The sequence below is a fragment of the Solanum lycopersicum genome, chromosome 1 (genome assembly GCF_036512215.1).
Source record: "Solanum lycopersicum chromosome 1, SLM_r2.1".
In the NCBI taxonomy this organism is placed as follows: Eukaryota; Viridiplantae; Streptophyta; class Magnoliopsida; order Solanales; family Solanaceae; genus Solanum; species Solanum lycopersicum.
Genome location: NC_090800.1, coordinates 81,389,906 through 81,410,240, shown reverse-complemented (window position 1 = coordinate 81,410,240; position 20,335 = coordinate 81,389,906). Strand labels below are relative to the sequence as shown.

Below are 20,335 nucleotides of genomic sequence, written 5' to 3'. Positions count from 1 at the left end.
CAACTGAAGCTTTTTGACATTTAAAAAAAAAAGGAAATTACATAAATACACAACTTAAGATATCATAATCTCTAAGATTTCATATCATTTTTAAAATATAAAAATCTCCTCTCAAATATATTCTTATTCCCTACCTGATACATCTCTATTCCCACTTGGATATATCTCTCCGATTAAGTAATGTATCGAATAACCAAAGAATATATCCCAAAGCATAAAAATTTAAATTTTTTCATAATTTAAAACACTTTCGAAATAGGATGTAATTAACTCATAAATGTATGAAATTTGTGTAAGTTTCTACTGAGAAAAACTTTGTTATCCAATAAACAATTTGTGCTAACATATATGACGAAAAAAAATATATATCATGAGATTAAAGGTATGCATTGATCGATTGATTCGATTCAATTTTATGTATTATCGATTCAATATTAATTTTAATTTTTAATAACGCCAAATCAATAGGATATTTTTATCGATTTCTCGATATTTGACCCTTAACGGTTTGATTTTCATTTTTTCAATAATAAAATATTCATAAAATAAATATACGAATCCTCACTTCTCTAACAATTTAACACGATGTAGTGAAATAAGAAAAATCACTCATAAATATTTTGATATGGTGAAACAAGAAAGATAATAATAAATTGCATCAGTAAGACCAAATATAGTATAAAGACTACAATTACATGTTTCAGCCAAAACATAATACGTACTTAGAAGTACTATGAAGTGTGAAGTAGGTAGATAGTCGTGAGTATGGATACAATATTTAGTTATGTTAATTTCGGAGTAATATTTAATATTTATGAAAGGTAAAAATAGTAAATTACTACCATTTTAACAGATTATCAATTTACTCAATAGCAAAATCGAATGCAATATATTTTTTACAAAATCATTAAAAATTCATTAATCCAACAACACTTTTTTTCGGTTTAGTTATGGGAAAATGATCTATACACCCATCAACTTTGTCATTTAGAGTTGATATACACTCGTTATGAAAGTCACTCATATATACTCTTATTTGTATACAAATGACTTACAATACCCAATTTCTCTAACGAAAATGAAAAAAAGAGTATTTCTAGTTCTCCTCAAACATATATATTTTTTTGACATTTTTGTTTTTGTTTCAATGACTGATTCAGATTTACTATTTTGATGGTTAAATTTATTTATATTCCAAAAATATTCTTGTAAAACTTATTATAAATGATCAATTTTTTCCCTTCAAATACAATAATTAATTACAATACAAACAAAAAATAGTTTATTATAATATAGCCCCCAAAAAGTAGTTTTAAATTTTGTTCTTTACACTAAGGAACAAAAGAAAAAGAAAAAAGAATAAAAACTTAAATACTTATAATTAAAAAAATAATTTATGTACGAAAAAGATTATAGCATATCTTAAAATTTGTTAGAAAAATTATATATATTTCTAAATAATTTTAAAGAAAATAAAAAATATAAATTTAAAATTAATTTTTTTTACTTTCGTTAAATGAAAAATAAATGAACTCATTTTATAACAATAAAAAATAAAAATATAAACCATTTATATAATAATAAAAATATATATAAATTACTTTCATAATAAACAACATACCAATTCCAAATAATAAAATTAAGGAATATATCATAACCTTTTCCTTTTACATAACTATTTTTGATTTCTCTAAGAAAAGAACAGAGTAGCATCACTCAGCATTTTCCTTTTTGAGAACCACACTAGCTGTGGTCCAGTATCATGTGGTCGCATAATAATTAAAGGATTACGTGTCTGACCGTCTCATGTTATTCTCTATACCTTACCCATGTCTCGAGTATAAGTTCAACCCATTCACATTTATTTTTCAGATCGTCAAACGTTTGTGTTGTAGCAACTCTGCCCATTGTTTCACATGGCCATGGCGGTGGTTGACTCCATGGTCTTCCTATTCTTGTTACCGGTGGCTCTGTTCTTTAACCTGGCAGCTTCACAGTCAACCGGATATACAAACCATACTGTTGGTGGTTCAGCTGGTTGGTTCTTTAACATCAAAACTCAAAAGGCTTCTGCTGATTACTCTGCTTGGGCTGCTAAACAGACCTTTAATCTTGGTGACACTTTGGGTGAGTTCTTTTTTTGATATTTTTGAGCACCCTTTTGGGTTATTGTTGTTTCTGGATTGATGGGTTTAGCCAATCTAGAGTTTGATAGTTATTATCTCATAAAGTTACTGTCTTTGTTGAAGAATACTGAAATCAAGAAACTCTAATTGACTTTTCTTGAAGTTGCTGAGTTTTTGAGCAATTTTAGGGAGAGAGAGGGAAAGAAGGGTGTTTTTTTTTTTTGGATAAAGATTACACCTTTTTGGATTATTCAATCTGCTTGTGCATTTTGGAAAAGATGGACTTGTTTAATGAACTTATAATCACAGTTATTAGTAAAACAGTGACTGATCTGTATTAATGTCAAAGGATGTACATATTTATGTTTGGTTTGTATCATTGTCCAGTGGTACATTGCATTCGATGACTTAAGTTCTTGGATCCATCTTTGTATCTAAGGCAAGTTGTATAGATCTTAGTGGAGACTGAAGAGTCTTGAGAGATGAGAAGTTTCTTAATTTGTGTGGTTCGTGCCAATTACTTTGAGGTGTTTGATAAGTTCTTGTAGTATTTGATTAGGTCTTACGTTCCGTGATCCTGAAATCCTAATGGCTTCTAAGCTGAAGAATCCTAATCATATCTGCTGCTACATCTCTTCACATATCTCATGTTATAGGCTTCTCTGATTGGTAGAGTAGAGCAGATCAGTGGTACACAATCTTTGTTGATGATAGATCTTGTACTTTATTCCTTGCATTTTTTGATATATCAGATCTTGAAAATTAGTACATAAATTTAAGACCACTGACATGGGAAGTTACAATATGCGTTGGATCATAGGTTCTGATGGAATGAGGATGCACATTTAAGTCGGAGAAAGATGTCTTTGTGGAGTAAAATGATGGTTGAAAAGTTTTGCTAGATTGCTCTTTCTTTCATGTGGTAATAACGTAAACAGATTTGGGTATTGTAGAGACTATAGAGGGTTCGATGTTTGCTTGACCACAAATTGTTGCATTGTTCAATTCTACTGATGGGTATAGTTAAATGAGTAAGAATTTACAGAATATCACATTGAACTAACTGATATTCTTAGCTAGAAAAATGAAAATAACTAAATTTTGTTAGCATCCCGTCAACATTCTGCCACCATAATCCTTCAGACAAATGCTGTTTAAAGAAAGTTCGAAAATCATATGTAGGGTGATTTCTTATTTCGGTCACGTCATCTGATCCACTATCTCCAAATATGCTGTGAAAGATTAGATTCACATTGAGATGAAATATAAGGCGTAGTAGTGAGTTGAAATGAAATGGAGTTTGGTACATAGTTCATGATTTGCTCACAGTTACTGCTATTCTGATTTGTTCTGTATTTATGTGTTCAGTGTTTAATACAAACACCAACCAGACAGTTATTCAAACATACAATGCAACCACCTATAAGAACTGCACCGCGGATTATGCTTCAGATGATGACACATTTCAGTATCAAGGTGGCAGCAATGAATTTGGTAAAGCAATGACAATCACTGTTTCATTGACCCTCGAGGGCCAACAATACTATTTCTCTGATGCTGATGATGGGAGTCAGTGCCTGAATGGAATGGCATTCGAGATCAAAGTGGGGCATGGTATAGGACTTCCTCCGAGCCTCAACCAACCACCTCCTCCACCCTATGTGGAACCACCATCCACAGTTGAAGATGCCGAGTCACCACCTATCACCGTGGTAACCAGCAGCCCTAACGGTTGTGTGAGGAGCAGTGCTGGACTCTTCTTCGCGGTTTCTGTACTTGTAATGTTGGCGTTGCATTTGGTCTAAGGTGGAAAACTATACTTCCTAGTTCCAACACAGATTTGAGTGTTGGAGCTATCCATATATTTATTGCTTAGAGATGAGAGAAGGAAAAGGAGTTAATTCAAATTATTACAGGTTTTTGTATTGTAACATATTCATTATCACATTTTTCATTCAATTGTCCTGTATTTACCACAGGCATATTACATGGAGCAATATACTTTAGCCTAGAAAATTCTAATAAAACTTCCTTGTGATTTTGAGACTTTTGGGGCTTCTTTGTGGCTTTGAGTTACTTTTTCTCACTTTGCAAGATTTAAATTAGTGTGCATGCCATATTGATAGCATAACTTTGAGTCTTATAACATTTTTTACTCTATGAGAAACTTAATATCGAAAAAAGAAGTCATTTTAACAATTTAGAAAAAGTAGATTATCAATATAAATCAGTAAAACAAAATGCTCTTCCTCGTATAAAGTTATTTCATATTCGAATATATATGAACAATATATTAAAATAAGAGAAAAGACATACAGACACCATCAAAGTTGTTCCGTATTTGCATAAAGACATCTTAACTTTTAAAGTGTCCTATTACCCCACATAACTATTTAATTTCTTTGTAAATGGACCATTTTGACCCATTTCGTAGTGTGAGTTGTTACCACGCACTTGAGGCGCGTCATCCATTATTTTTACTGCCATGGACCAGTTTAAAGGTGCCATGTGTCATTATTATTCTTTATTATTAATTATTTTATCAATTTTTGTCATCTTCCCCAAATTTAAACCCAAAATAATTATTGTTAGCCCTAATTTTTCAATTTCATAGTTTTTTCCATAGCAAAATCAATGTTGATACTCTTTGTTTGACCACTTCATCATCTTCTCTAAGAAAATAAGACACCAAGAGAAACTTCTGGATCAATGAAGAATGTGATTTTCTTGTTCAATAAATTCAAAGTAAACACTTCCAAGCTATGGAAGCTCTTGTCTACCACAAGTTGGTCAATGGAACATGATGAACAAGAAAATGGTTAATGGAGGAACTGTTGTCAATTGAATCTGCATTAACTTTTCTTGCAATGTGCAAGAAAGTGTTATCCATGGGTTTTGTTCTAAGTTAGCATATGAGTTATTTAGGTCTGAGTTTTGCTACCAAAAGTGTTGCAACTAATACCAATCCTACATTCAAAATTTTGTTGTCACCTAACTCCATAGCCGAATAAAAAAAAAATCCGAATGAAGAAAAATTAATGAAAATTTCTTAAAGGTGCAAGCAAAATAGAGAAGAAAAGAAATGGAGAAGATGACTTCTCTTTAAAGAATAGGGGCGGGTCGGGTCGGGTCAGGTTGAACAGGGATTTGAGCAACACGCGCCACTACATAGACGAGAAAATGGGTCAAAATGGCCCATTTACAAAGAAATTAATTAGTTCTGTGGGGTAACAGGACACTTTAAAAGTTAAGGTGTCTTTATGCAAATACGGAACAACTTTGATGGTGTCTGTATGTGTTTTCTCTTAAAATAACTTTTTTATTAAATTTTTAATTAATTAATTGATACTTTTATTAGCTCAAATAAATTATCCAAAACTTCAAAGTGGTAGGGGTATCATATGTACCACTAGTAGGCACTAAAGTTTCAAAAGACAAATGAATCTTTCAATCATTTAGGAACATCACTCTAGATAAGAATCAAGCATTCAATTTGGTGACCCCAAAATATAGGACTATGCCTACAAAACCCAAAAGGTCTATTCACTTAAAATATTAAAAAATTAAGATAGAATTATTCTAATTTTTTTTTAAAATGTAAATATTGTAAAATTCTAAAACTAAAATCTTCATTAGTAACAGATAAATATATTTTTAAAGGGTAAAACTGTAATTTTATTTTGTGAATAAGTAAAATTGATGGTGAAAGTAAAACGGACAAAAGAAGAAGAGAAATCAGAAGTTAAGACAAATCTGAAAATTGATTGCAGAGAGAGAGAGACAAAGCAAAGAAAGAGGAAAGACTGCCCTGAGGAATAGAGAGTAGGTAGTTAATGTAGTGCTTAAAACGTTAAATCTTCATTTTCATTAAAGTAGACAATGAATTAAGTTTGATACTAATCTTTTTCATTCTTTAAACTGAAAGATTTTGTGGAGGAAAGGGATGCCAAACAACACCATTTTAGTGGAGACCCACTTCTGACTGAAACAAACAGTGATCATTTTCTTGTCGGAGAAGCAAAAAGTTTCAGTTTTGGTGCATACCCACATATTTTCTTGAGGTGGGGTTTGCTTGTTTTGGAATAACTTTTTGATTCTTGAAAACTTTGTTCTCTTATTAAGTTTATCTTTCCTTTTTTTTTCTGTTTTGGGGATTTTTTTTTCTTTCTTCTGATAATTGAGGTGTCAATGTTGTTAGGGAAATTGGGTTGAAGTGAATTGAAGTAGAAATGGGGTTGATTTCTGGGATTCTGATGGGGATGATCTGTGGGATCGGGTTAATGGCAGTTTGGAAGCATATGACGAGGTACAGGAGCAACAAGAGAATTGCTAAGGTATTCTTGCCATTCTCCAGATTTTAATGTTTTTCAAGTTTGTCATAACTACAACTATCCGTCAATCCTAACATTTTAATACACTATATTGATTATTGGGTTGGCTATTTGAATCCTCAGTATGCACTCTGCTCTGTCTGGATCCATTTCATTCAAATACTCAATAGTTGGTCTTTTAAGTCAATTTTTTTAGGGTTTCTAACTCTAAATTATCTGACAAATAATGGACTTATGGTAAATATTCCTTTGAGGTTCTCTTTGACAATTTACTTATTATTATTATTATTATATTATCAAGATGAAGATTTTGTTGTCAGTTTGTTTCTCTTTGCCCTGTCGTGTACTTCATTGCTTTTTTACGAGTGAGGTAGTTAGTATTAGTTACAACTATTAGATTTTACCAGAGGAGCAATTTCGGAAAGCACACTGAAAATGGTGATAATTTTGTGAATTTGTTAGGCGACTAAGTTGTAGTTCCTACCAATGATACGTTTGTTAGTATTTACTAGAATATGTATAGCTATATGATTAATAGTGGAATGTTTGTTAGTTTCTGCTATTGATGTGGATAGGGTGTTTTATGGTTGCTGCCTAAGCGGTAGAATTTGGCTGCTTGATGCTCGACTTTGCTCAGATGAGGTGGAAGCTGATATTGCTCCCCGTGGTACTTGCTAGTAGTAGTATAAAAGCTGGGCAATGCTGTTGCTAGTGCCAAGATTTACATCCGCATCATCATGCTTGCAAACAACATTCAAATTTCTGATATGCATTTGTACTTTCTGAAGGACTGTTGTTCATTAGCCTTTATTATATTTTACATCTTTTTACAGGCAGTAGATGTAAAAGTAATGGGCTGCCTCTGCAGGGATGATCTGAAGAAAGTTTGTGGCGATAACTTTCCTGAATGGATATCATTCCCGGTTTATGAACAGGTTGAATGGCTTTACTTGTTTCAGTTTCGCCCTTTATTTCATTGAATCTTGTTCTTATGACACTTGGTGCCCATTTGGATTGACTTATTTTAGGTGGTTTTAAGTTGTTTTGAAGTGTTTGGGTAAGTTAAAAAGTGCTTATAAGCATTTATTTTAAAGCCAAAATAACAAAATAAGCCAAAAACCATAAGTTAGAAATCCTAACTTATGGCTTTTGGCTTATAAGTCATAAGTCAAAAGTCAATCCAAACAGGCCCTTAGTTCATTATTTTTCCCTTTTATTGCATTGACTCTTGTACTTGTGTCACTTAGCTCATTTACTCAAGCTGAATTGTTCACTGAATTGTGAATAATCTTCTTAACATCTTCGGAAGAAAAGCTCAAAGAATTAATGCCCTCATATATATATATATATATATATATATATATATATATATATATTTTAATCTTTTTTTCAAACAGAAAAATCTTCCTGTCTTTGAAGAGATGCATATTGTTCAACTGGCCTTGTTAGCTTATCGTTCTGATAGGAACAAAGATTCACTTAATTCCTTCTTCTTAAAGCTAAAAGGCAACTTTAGTGATCTAGTTACAACTAATGTTTTTTTCTCGAGGATTGAAGACTCTGAAGATCAGTTTTACTTACAACAACAACATACCCAATTTAATCCTACAAGTGGAGTATATGACATATAGGAGATGCGTTATATTTAAACTGTTTTTTAAAGTATATTACCCTCAAATATGGAGTAACAATACAATCTAACAAAGAAATGGGTAATTTAATGGTAAAATGGTTAATAATTCAGAAAAATTATGATTATTTACAAGAAAAGGGATCAAAAGTGTGTTGATAAACAGTAATCTCCATATCTTATCAATGTCAGTTGTAAATCTTAGTGGTTATACATTTCTGGTGTTTTCGCAAACTTTTTCTTCAGGCAATTTAAAGAAATAAAATGATACAGTAATCACGTCATTGTTAATTTGTCTCATTTTATATGTCATGGCAGGTCAAATGGTTGAACAAACAGTTGAGCAAGTTGTGGCCATCCATTGCCGAAGTAAGCTTTTTACTCGTCTTTAGCTATCCTGAGCAATTTTTTGCTTTGTAAACTAGTTTTGGTGTAACTTAGTATGATCGAACTTCTTTATTTTGGTAACTGATTAATCCCTGAGGGTTGGTGATGGTGTACGGTTTGAAACGTGGTGGAAAATGGAACCAGTCCCCTCTACCATTCTCTACTTAAATATGAGATTTCTCTTGGTGGCAGGGTTCGAACTCGCGACGTGCACCTAACCCATATATCACTTGCTAGGCTTTTGCTACTAGACCAAAGTCCTCGGGGGTTTATAATCAATAAATATTTGCTTTCTGAGTGTGTTTAAAATCTTGCGGATATTTGGTTCACAACCAATTACACAAGAGATTATAATACATGAATAATTATCTCTGTATCACGAAATTTGTATATATGTTCTGAAATTAAAAACATGGATTTGAACTAGATTGTTTTGTCAATACTGCTTAATTTAAGCATCATTTGTTAGTCACTTCAAAAATTATGCTCTGATAGTAATCTTACTCAATAAAGGATATTGGAGTAAATAACATGGCATTTTTTTTGTGGCAAATGTAACTAAATTGTGTGATTTAGTTTTCTTTTTAATATATCAAAACTTAAATTGTGTTACACCAAAACCAAGAATTAGCTCTCATAATCAGTACCAATGTAGAAATATTTGTATTTAAACTCAAAATTATTATAAGTTCTTACTTTATAATTCGATCATGAGTTTTATTCCTATTATGAAAAGCTGAAAAGTAAACCCAAGAAAAATATGTTGACTCTATAAAATAAGGGTGCTTTACTTTAAGAGTAATTTTGTCATTTTAGGTGGTCTTATCGGTTTTTGCTGTTAATATATTCTTCTACCCATATAAAATAATAATAACTAAATAAATTATGTATGTATTAATTGTGCAAGAAATGGAAATGGTAATGTTGTATCACCAAAGTAGAATTTTATGGCAAAATAATTTTCTCCTATATGAGAAACCAAAACACCATAATTTCTTTTTTCTTTCTAATCAATATCATTCAATGTTCTAAAAGGTTAAGATACGATATGTGGGGCCTAGATCCTAGATTTTTTAAAATTTTCGATATTATATATAATTAAAGATAATAAAACAATGGATTAGGAAAATACATTAGAAGTTTTAGGAATCTAAATCGATTTGAATGTTTTTTGGAAATTTTAACATAAGAATCTATGCATACTACTGAAAGTAAAAGAACATATTTTTTATTACTGAGAAATCCTTGAGAGCCTGTGCATGGTCTGAAACTCAGTGTACCTCTGTTTGATAGGCCCTTCAATCATCGAGTACACGAGAGTAATGTTTGAAGAGTACTAGTCAGATGTATTTACTCGTCAACACTTGGTAGTTGGTAGTCAAACAAACAGAGTTCCATCACTCGTCAACACAAAAGAATAACATTGTTATCAGACGGGAGAGAACTTTTTTAATATTTGGTGAGAAAAAAAGATAGGGCGGGGTGATCTTGCCTTTGAATGTCAATTATTATAATTAGAGTTATTACTAATGCATAGAATATTTTATCTTAGTGTAGTATCATGAGCTTCTACTTACAGATTTGTCCCCACCAATTAAAGATAAATTATAATATGATATTTGGAATGCTCAAAGAGTAACATTTTTTCCTGATTAAGGAATCAAATTAGATAATCAGGAAAAAAAATAGAAGGCAGAACTCTGAACTAAGCCCAAAGGCTAGGCTCCTTCCCAGTTTAATATTCGAAGCATGTTAGCATTTAATTTTAACTGGAAAGAGAAAACCCAGTTTAAAGAAAGAGACTTGCTTCTCGAGACCAAGAACAAGTGATGAAGTGAAGACCAACTACCTATTATGATTAAAGATACCTATGTGGTTTACCTGTAATAGTTTCTCAATCAGAGAATATACGAAATCTGGACTCCAATTTAGGAAACGTTTGACCATAGATTTCTCAAATTAAAATTTGGGAAAAATTAGCAAATAGTGTTTTGTCCATACAATTTGCTATTCTTTGGCAATTTTTTGGGCAAATAGCTCAAATTCCCAAATACTAGAAAAAACTAGTATTTGGATTAAATCTCATTATTTGGGAGCTATTAAAAATTGAAATTCTACACTTAAATTTTATCTTTTATAAGAACACCCTCTATAGTATTGCTTGCACTGTATTACATAATTTTTTATCGGAACACCAAAGGAGTGATGGAATATGAAAGTGATGATATGGCACTGTTGCGGCTCAGGGTAACAAAGTCATGGGCTTCGTCTACTTAATGATGCATGTTGTATTCACTCTGAACTATACCACATTGCTTCAGTGTCATGGACACTACTTGTTATTGTTGCAACGACAAGCCAACTAACTTGTTGTGGAAGTCATGAATCTTGTTGCGTCGATGTTTCTATTTTGCTATGTAATACAAATGTATTCTTAGTTTTGATAGTTTTTAAAATTTATGAGTATAAATTATATTTTTTAAATAGGTAAAATATATTTTCCAAATACTATGACAAACACATGAGATTTCACCTAAATCTTCACCCAAGTAATATTTGTCAAAAATATTTGGGCATCTATGGCCAAATGCCAACTTAGAGTTGCAAATGCTCAAATTTTATATTTAAGACGGAAAAAGAGTAAGGGAGGAGTCGAAGATTAGCTTAGGAATTTTGATTGTGAAGGCTTATTAAGAAATCATTTTGAGCAGATCTTTTTCTCCCTTCATTTCGCTTTATGTCTTATTTTGACGAGGCACGGAAATTTAAGAACATAAAAAGTTGTTTGAATCTTGTGATCTTAAACTAAAGAGGTGTATAACATACCAAAATTACCTTTTGAATCATCTTGTCTTAAACATGCCACACCATTCTTATAAAGGGATGTCATTTAGGGTAAATGGAATGTTGGAACTAAAAATAATGGTGACATTCTCTTTGAGGCAGACAAAGGGAGTGTTATTCTTCTGAGTAGTGAAGCCTAAATTAGGAAATGTTGTATAAAATTTGCATAGGAATTGTTTGATGAGCCTCAGTCATTGATTTTCAATGTAATGACCAAATGTTTCCTTAAGCAATCTTCAAATCTTTTGTCCTTTTAAGCACTGTAATTTTAGTATTCTACTTTGTAAATTAACAATTGAACGTATTCATATAATAGCAAAGCTGTAGACACATTTTATACTGGTACTGTCTAATTCTTAACGAGTTAATGTTTCTTGCATGTACATGGACTTGTTACCAAGCCATATAAATGCCTTTGAAGATTCTCCAATGCTTGGAAGCTTCTTTCTGAGAAATGATTCTGCCTTGAAGTTAAAATTCATTAGGAAGATAGATTTAGATCACAATGGAGACTGATGGTTTCCCCCCCCCCCCCACCCGCCCTGCGAAATTTGATACGGCAGGACTTTTGCTTTCTATATAGCTCTTTAACCCACTGCTCTGTGCAATGGAATTTAGTTTATACTGTTTTATATATTCACACAGAGAATAGTACGATAATGGTCATACTTTTTCTATGGTTACACTTGCATATCAAAAGGAAAAATATCTCTGATCTCATTTGTTGCGTGTGAATCATGTTTCTTTTCCAACTTCTGTATTGTCTTAGCCAAGACCCGATCTCTTGAATATGTCCCTATGCAGGCAGGAGAGGCTATTATAAAAGAATCTGTTGAACCTCTTTTAGAAGATTATCGACCTCCTGGAATTACTTCATTGAAGTTCAGCAAGTTATCATTGGGAACTGTGGCACCCAAAATAGAAGGTAGCAACAGCTAAATATCGTCCATGTTAAAGTAAATTATAATTCATTCCAATCAAGTCAATTATTTTAAGTTGTATAACTGTTGGTCAGCCAAAAGAGTACTGAATTTGAACTCATGCTATCCAGCTTTCTTTTAATAGAGCTGCCTTTGGAAAGAAAAGGCAGTATGCTTAGTAGGAGTTTCCACGCTGCTACTGGTTCTCCTCATTGTGCTAATTTTCTACTCTTGAGGTTCATCTGAATCTTCATATCTATCAACTTGAATCAAGTTATGGTTTTGAATCTTCTGTAGTTCATCAATGATTCAATATTCATGCCAAAAGGTTTTTGTTGAATTAAGCCACATAGGATTGAGGTTTCACATGATAGTCACCATTGTCATTTGTGCTTTCTTGCTGGTGTCAGTTTTGTGGTCGTTTAAAAAGTAAAAAATGCAGTATGCACTCGTGTTCCGTTCGTTGTCTGAAAAGTCAGTGGAATAGTTATTTCTTGTACTGTAAATGCCTATTTATCAAAAGAAATACTCTGAATGCCTGAAAGGATAAAACAATCCACTGGAGATCTAGTTAGTTGCATTTTTCCTAATATTGGTGCTATTGGGTTAACGTCTTCGCAAAGTTTGATCTGTTTTTAGGGTATGCTGCTCTGCCTATATTGAAAACTGAAGTGAAAAGAAGTGGGACCAAGTTCCCTTTCTTCTTATAACTCCTAAACCTCTATATCATATGGCTTAGAAAATCTTCCTGGTACTACTTACTTCATGTTGCAATTGATGGCAACAAAGAATCTGCCAAGAGCTTATCTTGTCATGGTGATTGTTACCTTCCTAGCAAGATTGTCGTGGTAGTTATATGTCTGATATTCTTTAAGAGAGTGTCCATGGTGTCACACAGCGGTTTAGCATGTTTGTTACTTAATCAATGCAGGTATTCGTGTTCAGAGCCTTAAAAAAGGTCAAATCACTATGGATATAGACCTCCGATGGGGTGGTGATCCCAATATTGTCTTAGGTGTTGAAGCTGCAATGGTTGCTTCGATACCCATTCAGGTGTGTGCTAAATACTTTCACCTGTCTATTTTACTAGGACAATTCAATGTTGACTGCCTGGTTATATAGAAAGAGAGTTGCTTTGACCATTGCCAAATTGGTTGCAGTTGAAAAATCTTCAAGTTTTCACTGTTATTCGTGTCATCTTCCAACTAACTGAGGAAATCCCTTGCATCTCGGCTGTTGTTGTAGCATTACTTTCTGAGGTATAGCTGAGTTCTATATGTCAATTTGCTTTCCTTTATTCTTTTATTTCATTTCTCCTTTATGTTGTGGCTTTCTCCAATATTTAGCTACTTTTGCCTCTTTTATTCGTGTTATCTTCTAACTAACCGAGGAATTCCCTTGCATCCCGGCTGTTATTGTAGCGTTACTTTCTGTAGTATGGCTAAGTTCTATATGTCAATTTGCTTTCCTATATTCTTTTGTTTCATTTCTCCTTTTTGTTTTTGGCCTTTCTCCAATATTTTAGCTTCCTTGCCTCTTGTTTACTCTAGGCGGGCGGATCCTGGCATGACCCAGGAAACACAAACCATCTAAAGATATCCTCCCATAATCTTGTGGCTAATTTGCAATGTATCAAAATATGGTCCATGTTTTCACCCGCCTCCTTACAAAGGAAATATCAACTAAGGCAAACAATATTTCGTATCCTAAGATTCTTCACCGTAAAAATTACCCTTCTAGTAGCTTACCACGCGAAGAAGCAAACCTTTCTCTGCACCTTAGGAATCCATGGCGAACCATGTGAAAAACTATCCTTTTTCCTTACCAGAAGTTTCTCATAGAAGGAGTAATCTTTTAACTGATAACAAATTGTTATTCCCCAACTCCCAACTCAAAACATCGGGTCTGGTTCAGATAACTTTTGAAGTAAACCCAGCAATCTTTGAAGCTCGGACATCTCCCAATCCTGGAAGTTCCTCCTAAACCTCAAATCCCAAAAAGTCTCATTCCCTTGTATCCCTCTAACTTGCTGAATAGATACTTCCCTTTGGCAAGATTCCCGTACAAAACCGGGAAGTCATCCTTAAGCACGAAACTTTGCACCACTTTTGCCCCCCAAAACTAACTCTACTCTCATCCCCAACTTTGAAAGCAATTCTATCATTAAAAACATTCCACCCCTTCATTGTGCTCCTCCATACACCACACCGAAAGGCATAGCCATCAACTTTATTCTCCAGCCCCTTCCATTTCACTATATTTATCCACAATCACCCCTCTCCAAAAATCTTCTCCTCATTAAAAGCTTCCATTTCACAATATTCATATGTATGGAACAATGTGTATTTGTTGATTGAGACAAATCATATGGATTAAGAGTTGTGATATTTGTCATGGAACATGTTTTCATTCACTAGGAGAGAAGTAAACATTCAATAGGAGATGCAAAAAATTAACACACACAACATCCCCAGTGTGACTGAATACTGGAAATGAGGAAATCATTTTCTGAAGAAAAAAAATGTCTTCTATCACCTATCTATTTCGTGCTACTGAAGCACCCAACTCCTTAGAATGACTTCCATTTTCTCACGGTCCTTTTAACTTTCCATGCCCAGAGGTGCTCAATTCAAACTATTTGGTAAAAATATTATAGGGCTAACGTTACTGGTTCTTCAGCTTTAGATAAATATAGTACTCTTTACCTTTTGCGCATAATCTCCTTTAAAATTTAGTTCTCAAGTGAACTCTTAAAAGCATTATTTTTCTTTAGAAATTGATTATTTATATTTCAATTGAAATATAAGGTAATATTTTTGCAAATATGCTCTCATGAGTTGGCCTCCATTTCTAAGTACTCCCCCGTCCCAATTTGTGTGGTACTTTTCGGGTTTTGAGATTCAAACAAATCAATCTTTGACCGTAAATTTGTTATATATGTTTTAATTATTTTAATTGCCAATTATTATGACTTATAGTACTTTTTACGTACTTTACAAATATACTCCTTTTGTTCCTAATTACTTGTTCATTTTTAAATTGACATCTATTAAAAAAACAATAATTGATATAGTGACTATACCATTTTACCCCTATAAATTGTGAAGTGGGTGAATTAAAAATTTAAGCTTTTCAAAAGGTTTAATCTTTTTCATAGTAATTAATTGAGGGTATAATAGGTAAAAGAAATTGTCCTTTTTTGATTTGTCAAAATTGACAAGTAATTAGGGACAAGTAAAAAAGGAAAAGTGGACTAGTAATTAGGGCCAGAGGGAGTAGTATAAATTTCATTTCAAAACATTTGACTCTCGAAAAATGGTAAGTGCCACATAAATTGAGACAAAGGGAGTATTGAACTGGATGCTAAATACTTGGGGTCTAAAGTTTAGAAATGGATTGTGATAAGAGAATGTCTTGCTTCCAGGGTCAGATGAACTTGCAAAATCTTCAGCGGTATCAGGAGCATTTAAGTATAGTCATGCATGATAAATCATCTGGGCGCTGACTTATCTTGGTTTACTTTTAAATTATTTATGTTACTCCCATCATATCTGATCATAGAATGGTTTTCTTTTGTCTATTATTATTTGACGATGACTATTCTGCCCTAAATTACATTATTGATCTGAAGATGCTTATGTCCTGATAGATGTTAGAATGAATGATTCCGTTTTTGTTCAATCAGCCAAAACCTAGAATTGACTATGTCTTGAAGGCGGTCGGTGGAAGTTTAACAGCTCTTCCTGGACTTTCAGATATGATTGATGTGAGTGTCAACATCTTCTCTAACAGTACTCTTTCTTATTTCTAGTGTTTCCATTTTTGAATGACAATGCTGTTTTTTCTCATTGGAAGGACACTGTAAATACAATAGTGACAGACATGCTAGAATGGCCGCACAGAATTGTTGTTCCAATTGCACCTGTGGATACTAGGTACCTTCATTTCTACGAATATTCTAGTGACCAAGCACTTCACTTATCAGTTCCTTATCTTCTTAATCCTTGTAATGTGCTAATGGCGAAAGTAGATTTTGGGTTGCTTCAGTTTGCTACTTATAAACTTGCGGAAAAAAACAGAAAACAAGATTCTGCATCTACTAAAGGAATGACCTGCTTGAAATCAATTCATACTGCTGTTCCTTCCCTGTCTCAATGTGAATTTAGGTGTTTCAGTTGTTCAGAATTCAGATACATGTGAGGAAACAAAGATCAAGTGGCTTTTGGTAATTGAACACCAAAGTACTGTGGTTTGTGATCCAGTAAAACATGCATATCTTAAATTTTGAGACTGTTTTAGGTAAAAGGTCTTGCAGTGGCTTATGATTGTAGACGATTATGTCAGTGTGTACCTATTTCGGACTTATAAATACTTGCTATTTACTTGGGTACTCCTCATCAAGCTGTCTCACGTGTTGCAATGTAGTATTTATTTGCTTCTTCATTTTGGCCTACTGCTGTTATTTTTAATCTGTGTCGCAAGCGCTTCAGCAAATTTGTTGTTGGATGGGGAATATGGACACGAGGTGACAGTCTGCAGATATAGTAGTAGCTCTTTATCTTCTCTTCATGCTTATTTTTCATCATTTGTAACCAGTATTTCCCTCCATGCAGTGATTTGGAACTTAAGCCACAAGGGAAGCTCACAGTAACTATTGTCAAGGCTAATGGCTTGAAGAACCACGAAATGATAGGAAAATCCGATCCATATGCTGTTGTACACATACGCCCCCTTTTCAAGGTTAAGACAAAAACCATTGACAACAACCTAAATCCTGTTTGGGATCAGACGTTTGAATTAATTGCAGAAGACAAGGAGACGCAATCCCTATTCATTGAGGTTTGATTTCAACATTCCTGTGCTCTGCTCTGTCTTGAATATCTACGGGTGCTGTACTTCCTGCTGTTTTAAGTGGATATGTGTGATAGTTGAGCTTCACGTCATTTTGAGCAGGTCTTTGATAAAGACAATATTGGGCAAGACCAGCGAATGGGTGTCGCAAAGTTGCCTCTGAATGAGCTTGTAGCTGATGCTGCTAAAGAAATTGAATTAAGATTACTTCCAAAACTTGATATGCTCAAAGTCAAAGATAAGAAGGATCGGGGCACTATCACAATAAAGGTACATCAGTGTTTCAGATTCGTTTGTTGAGGTTTTATTGTTGCTATGCCACTATCAATCAATCAACCAAACCTGAACCCTAAATTAGTTGGGGCAGATTATATGCAATCCGTTATATCAGTATTTTACTGCAATGAATGCGTCATAGTTCGATTAGTTTTCAATTTACTGCAACCTTAATCATTTCGAGGTTTGGAACCGACTATGCTATGCTTTAACATTCTTTAATTGTGTATGAAATTTTCTTAAACTTATTATCGATGGCGTGTTTGCTTGTAAAGCTTATTCATTGTGGTGCAGGTGTTGTATCATGAGTTCAACAAGGAAGAGCAGTTAGCTGCTCTGGAGGCAGAGAAAGCGATCCTAGAAGAAAGGAAGAAGCTGAAAGCAGAAGGGGTCATCGGCAGCACAATGGATGCGGTTGGTTCAGGTGTCGGTATGGTGGGAAGTGGCATTGGAGCAGGCGTGGGCCTCGTTGGAACGGGACTAGGTGCCGGTGTAGGCATTGTTGGAAGTGGCTTTGGAGCTGTTGGCAGTGGCCTAAGCAAAGCTGGAAAATTTATGGGAAGGACATTCACTGGCAGTTCAAAGAAGAATGGTTCCTCTACTCCAGTAAACTCTGTTCAAGAAAATGGTGGTGCAAAGCCACTCAAAAGTGAATAGTTATGTGAGAACTAGAACTCAAAGTCTTTTTTTTTTTCATTTTTTGATAAACTGTTTGAATAATGGAAAAAATTAAGTTGGTGTTGATAGAATGGTGATAAATTATGCCAATTTGTGAAATATTTTATGGTGTTGGATTTTATGTACATCTCAAGTTGATGTAATTATTTTCATGAAAATTAGGTCAAGGTGTTGTATTTATTTGTTTTCTTTGCTAGCATTGAACTAGGTATGTCAGAAGATTGTCAGCCGTAGGTTTCAGCTTTCTCGTGAACGACCTTACTATAAGTGAAGTGCTTTCGATAGAATATAAGCAGATTTTATTCCATTTAATCCTACGTATATTATGTATAGACCTTCTATTCTAAGAAAATATTTTCAATTGTTTGAAAATCACAATGGTGAAGAAGCAATCTCCCATGAAATCCTGCCAAGTTTCATTTTATAGGTAGAAAGCTTGTTGAGAAATATCATTAACTAATAAAATTGTATTTTTTTTAATAACTTAACATTTTACGTGAAATGATTGCACACTTTAACATGATATCAGAGTAGATAAAGGGTTGTGAGATTGAATTTTATCGCTGCTTATATTAAAAAGAATTTTCACGTGCTTGATCAATGAAAAAGAATTAAAATCGCACGTGAAGGGGTGTGTTGAGAATACAATCAACTAATAAAAATATATTTTTTCTAATAGTTTAAGTTTTTAAATGAAATAATCGCATCCTCAATAAATATAATTATTTATACAGGAACAAATAAATGATTATTTTAAGAAAGTACATTGAAAAATGGTGGTACCTTTTTATAAAAAGACTTATTATGCGTCTCGAAAAAAACCAAGTGGATTGTCTACATCAAGACAAAGCGTGCTTAATGCTGATTACTCTATGATATAGAAATGAGAATTACTACAATTTATTAGTTATATTTTATTCAAATACTAATTTATTTGACGTAATTTTTTTTTTATAATTTCTTCCTGACCATATTTCTTTTGCTTATATTGATTTTGATATGCCTCGAAGCTTTTCCACGTGTCAAGTTGAATATAAATAAATGAATGCAGTCAGAGAGATCAATCTGCGCCTTTGAGTTGAGGCCGCTCGCGACGCAGAATGAACTAATCCGCGATCAGCAAGTTTTTCTATAATTCTCTACTACTAATACAATTATCTTTAGATTTCATTAAATATATCATCACCAGTAACTTTAAAAATGATAATTATTTTGAAACGAAAGGAGTAAAATACAATATGATTGAGAATAGTGTAAAAAAGAACACCAAGACACCATATGGTGTGTCAGTTCAATATAAAGTCAAAGACCACATTCATAAACCTTAGCTACCTTCCAACCACAAACACAAATATAGTATACAAAAACAACTAAATACTACTTGATTATGATTCCTTCCTATAATATAAGCTTTATCTGGTAGGCCATCTGCACATTAATTGATGTTATTTCAAAATATTTTTATGTTGAATTTTAAATTATAAAAAAATAATAAAGTTGTGCTTGGAATTTGGACATGAAAATTAAATGTGATTGAAATTCAAGAAGTTTCAAAAAATTATTTGTTTTCCATATTTCCATATGGTTGAAACTGAAATAATGTAAAGAAAAATATGTAATATACCATCATGTTTGTAATAAATATTTTAATTAACATATTTTCGATTATGTAAAATATTTAATATGTTAAATTGCCAGAAAAAAATAACACTAAAATATGAATGCAACATGTATTTGACCTTTATAAAAAAGAGTAGTACAGTAACCTCCTTTTCATGCTTTGGTAAACTCTGCTACAACCTTTTTTCCCCTTTGTTGTACACTATCTAATTAAAAAACATTAAATTATAACAAACAAAAGAGAAAAAAAAAAAAGAAAAGAAGCTTAATGCTAGTAGTAAATTAATAATATCTGGTATTTAATAATCTGACAGTGTACTTTAATTTTTAAAGAAGGAACAAATGATGTTTTACACTTTGCTTACACAGCTAACCTTCATTTGGTTTTCAACTTGCTTTCTAGAGTGTGGTTCCTTGAGTTTTTGCTTTTTAACAAGTGACAGAGTCAGAATTTTCGGATGTTCATACTTTTAAACAAATAAAAAAAAATAAGTTTAACTTAAAAATGGAAATGAACTGAACTTCTATTCTCTTTTTTAACTATATAAACGGAATTAATTTTTTATCAAAATATAATGCTATTTGAATAATTTTAATCACTGAGGTTTCTTTTTTAACTATGTCAATGGTGTTCAACAATTAATATACATCCAAATCGTTATTTAACATATA

At 32.8% G+C, this 20,335-nt stretch overlaps 2 protein-coding genes across 5 annotated transcripts; both read left to right on the top strand.

Moving 5' to 3' along the window:
• The first annotated feature begins 1,677 nt into the window (after positions 1–1,677).
• LOC101244995 (early nodulin-like protein 18) lies at positions 1,678–4,172 on the top strand. Its single transcript, XM_004229826.5, has 2 exons — positions 1,678–2,127; positions 3,495–4,172. Exons 1-2 carry the CDS (start codon positions 1,917–1,919, stop codon positions 3,929–3,931), a joined length of 648 nt encoding a protein of 215 aa, XP_004229874.1. The 5' UTR covers positions 1,678–1,916; the 3' UTR covers positions 3,932–4,172.
• Positions 4,173–5,819: 1,647 nt separating this feature from the next.
• On the top strand, positions 5,820–18,223 carry CLB1 (putaive calcium-dependent lipid-binding protein). Of its 4 annotated transcripts, none has more exons than XM_010325482.4 (13): positions 5,820–5,948; positions 6,052–6,187; positions 6,325–6,460; positions 7,291–7,392; positions 8,406–8,456; positions 12,123–12,243; positions 13,170–13,291; positions 13,399–13,497; positions 15,924–16,004; positions 16,094–16,173; positions 16,852–17,077; positions 17,192–17,359; positions 17,660–18,223. In XM_010325482.4, exons 3-13 carry the CDS (start codon positions 6,356–6,358, stop codon positions 18,020–18,022), a joined length of 1,518 nt encoding a protein of 505 aa, XP_010323784.1. In that variant the 5' UTR covers positions 5,820–5,948; positions 6,052–6,187; positions 6,325–6,355; the 3' UTR covers positions 18,023–18,223. The 4 variants fall into 4 exon arrangements, with proteins under 4 accessions (XP_010323784.1, XP_025888683.1, NP_001355200.1 ...); XM_026032898.2 differs by having other exon boundaries at positions 5,846–5,961; NM_001368271.1 differs by having other exon boundaries at positions 5,882–5,952; positions 17,660–18,210.
• Positions 18,224–20,335: the final 2,112 nt, after the last annotated feature.

Bases quoted from the DNA above. Each gene is read 5' to 3' on its own strand.
- CLB1 (XM_010325482.4), top strand. From the start codon at position 6,356: ATGGGGTTGATTTCTGGGATTCTGATGGGGATGATCTGTGGGATCGGG. The intron at 7,393-8,405 runs GTTGAATGGCTT...ATGTCATGGCAG, and splicing joins CATTCCCGGTTTATGAACAG to GTCAAATGGTTGAACAAACA. The intron at 16,174-16,851 runs GTACCTTCATTT...CCCTCCATGCAG, and splicing joins ATTGCACCTGTGGATACTAG to TGATTTGGAACTTAAGCCAC.
- LOC101244995 (XM_004229826.5), top strand. From the start codon at position 1,917: ATGGCCATGGCGGTGGTTGACTCCATGGTCTTCCTATTCTTGTTACCG. The intron at 2,128-3,494 runs GTGAGTTCTTTT...TTATGTGTTCAG, and splicing joins TAATCTTGGTGACACTTTGG to TGTTTAATACAAACACCAAC.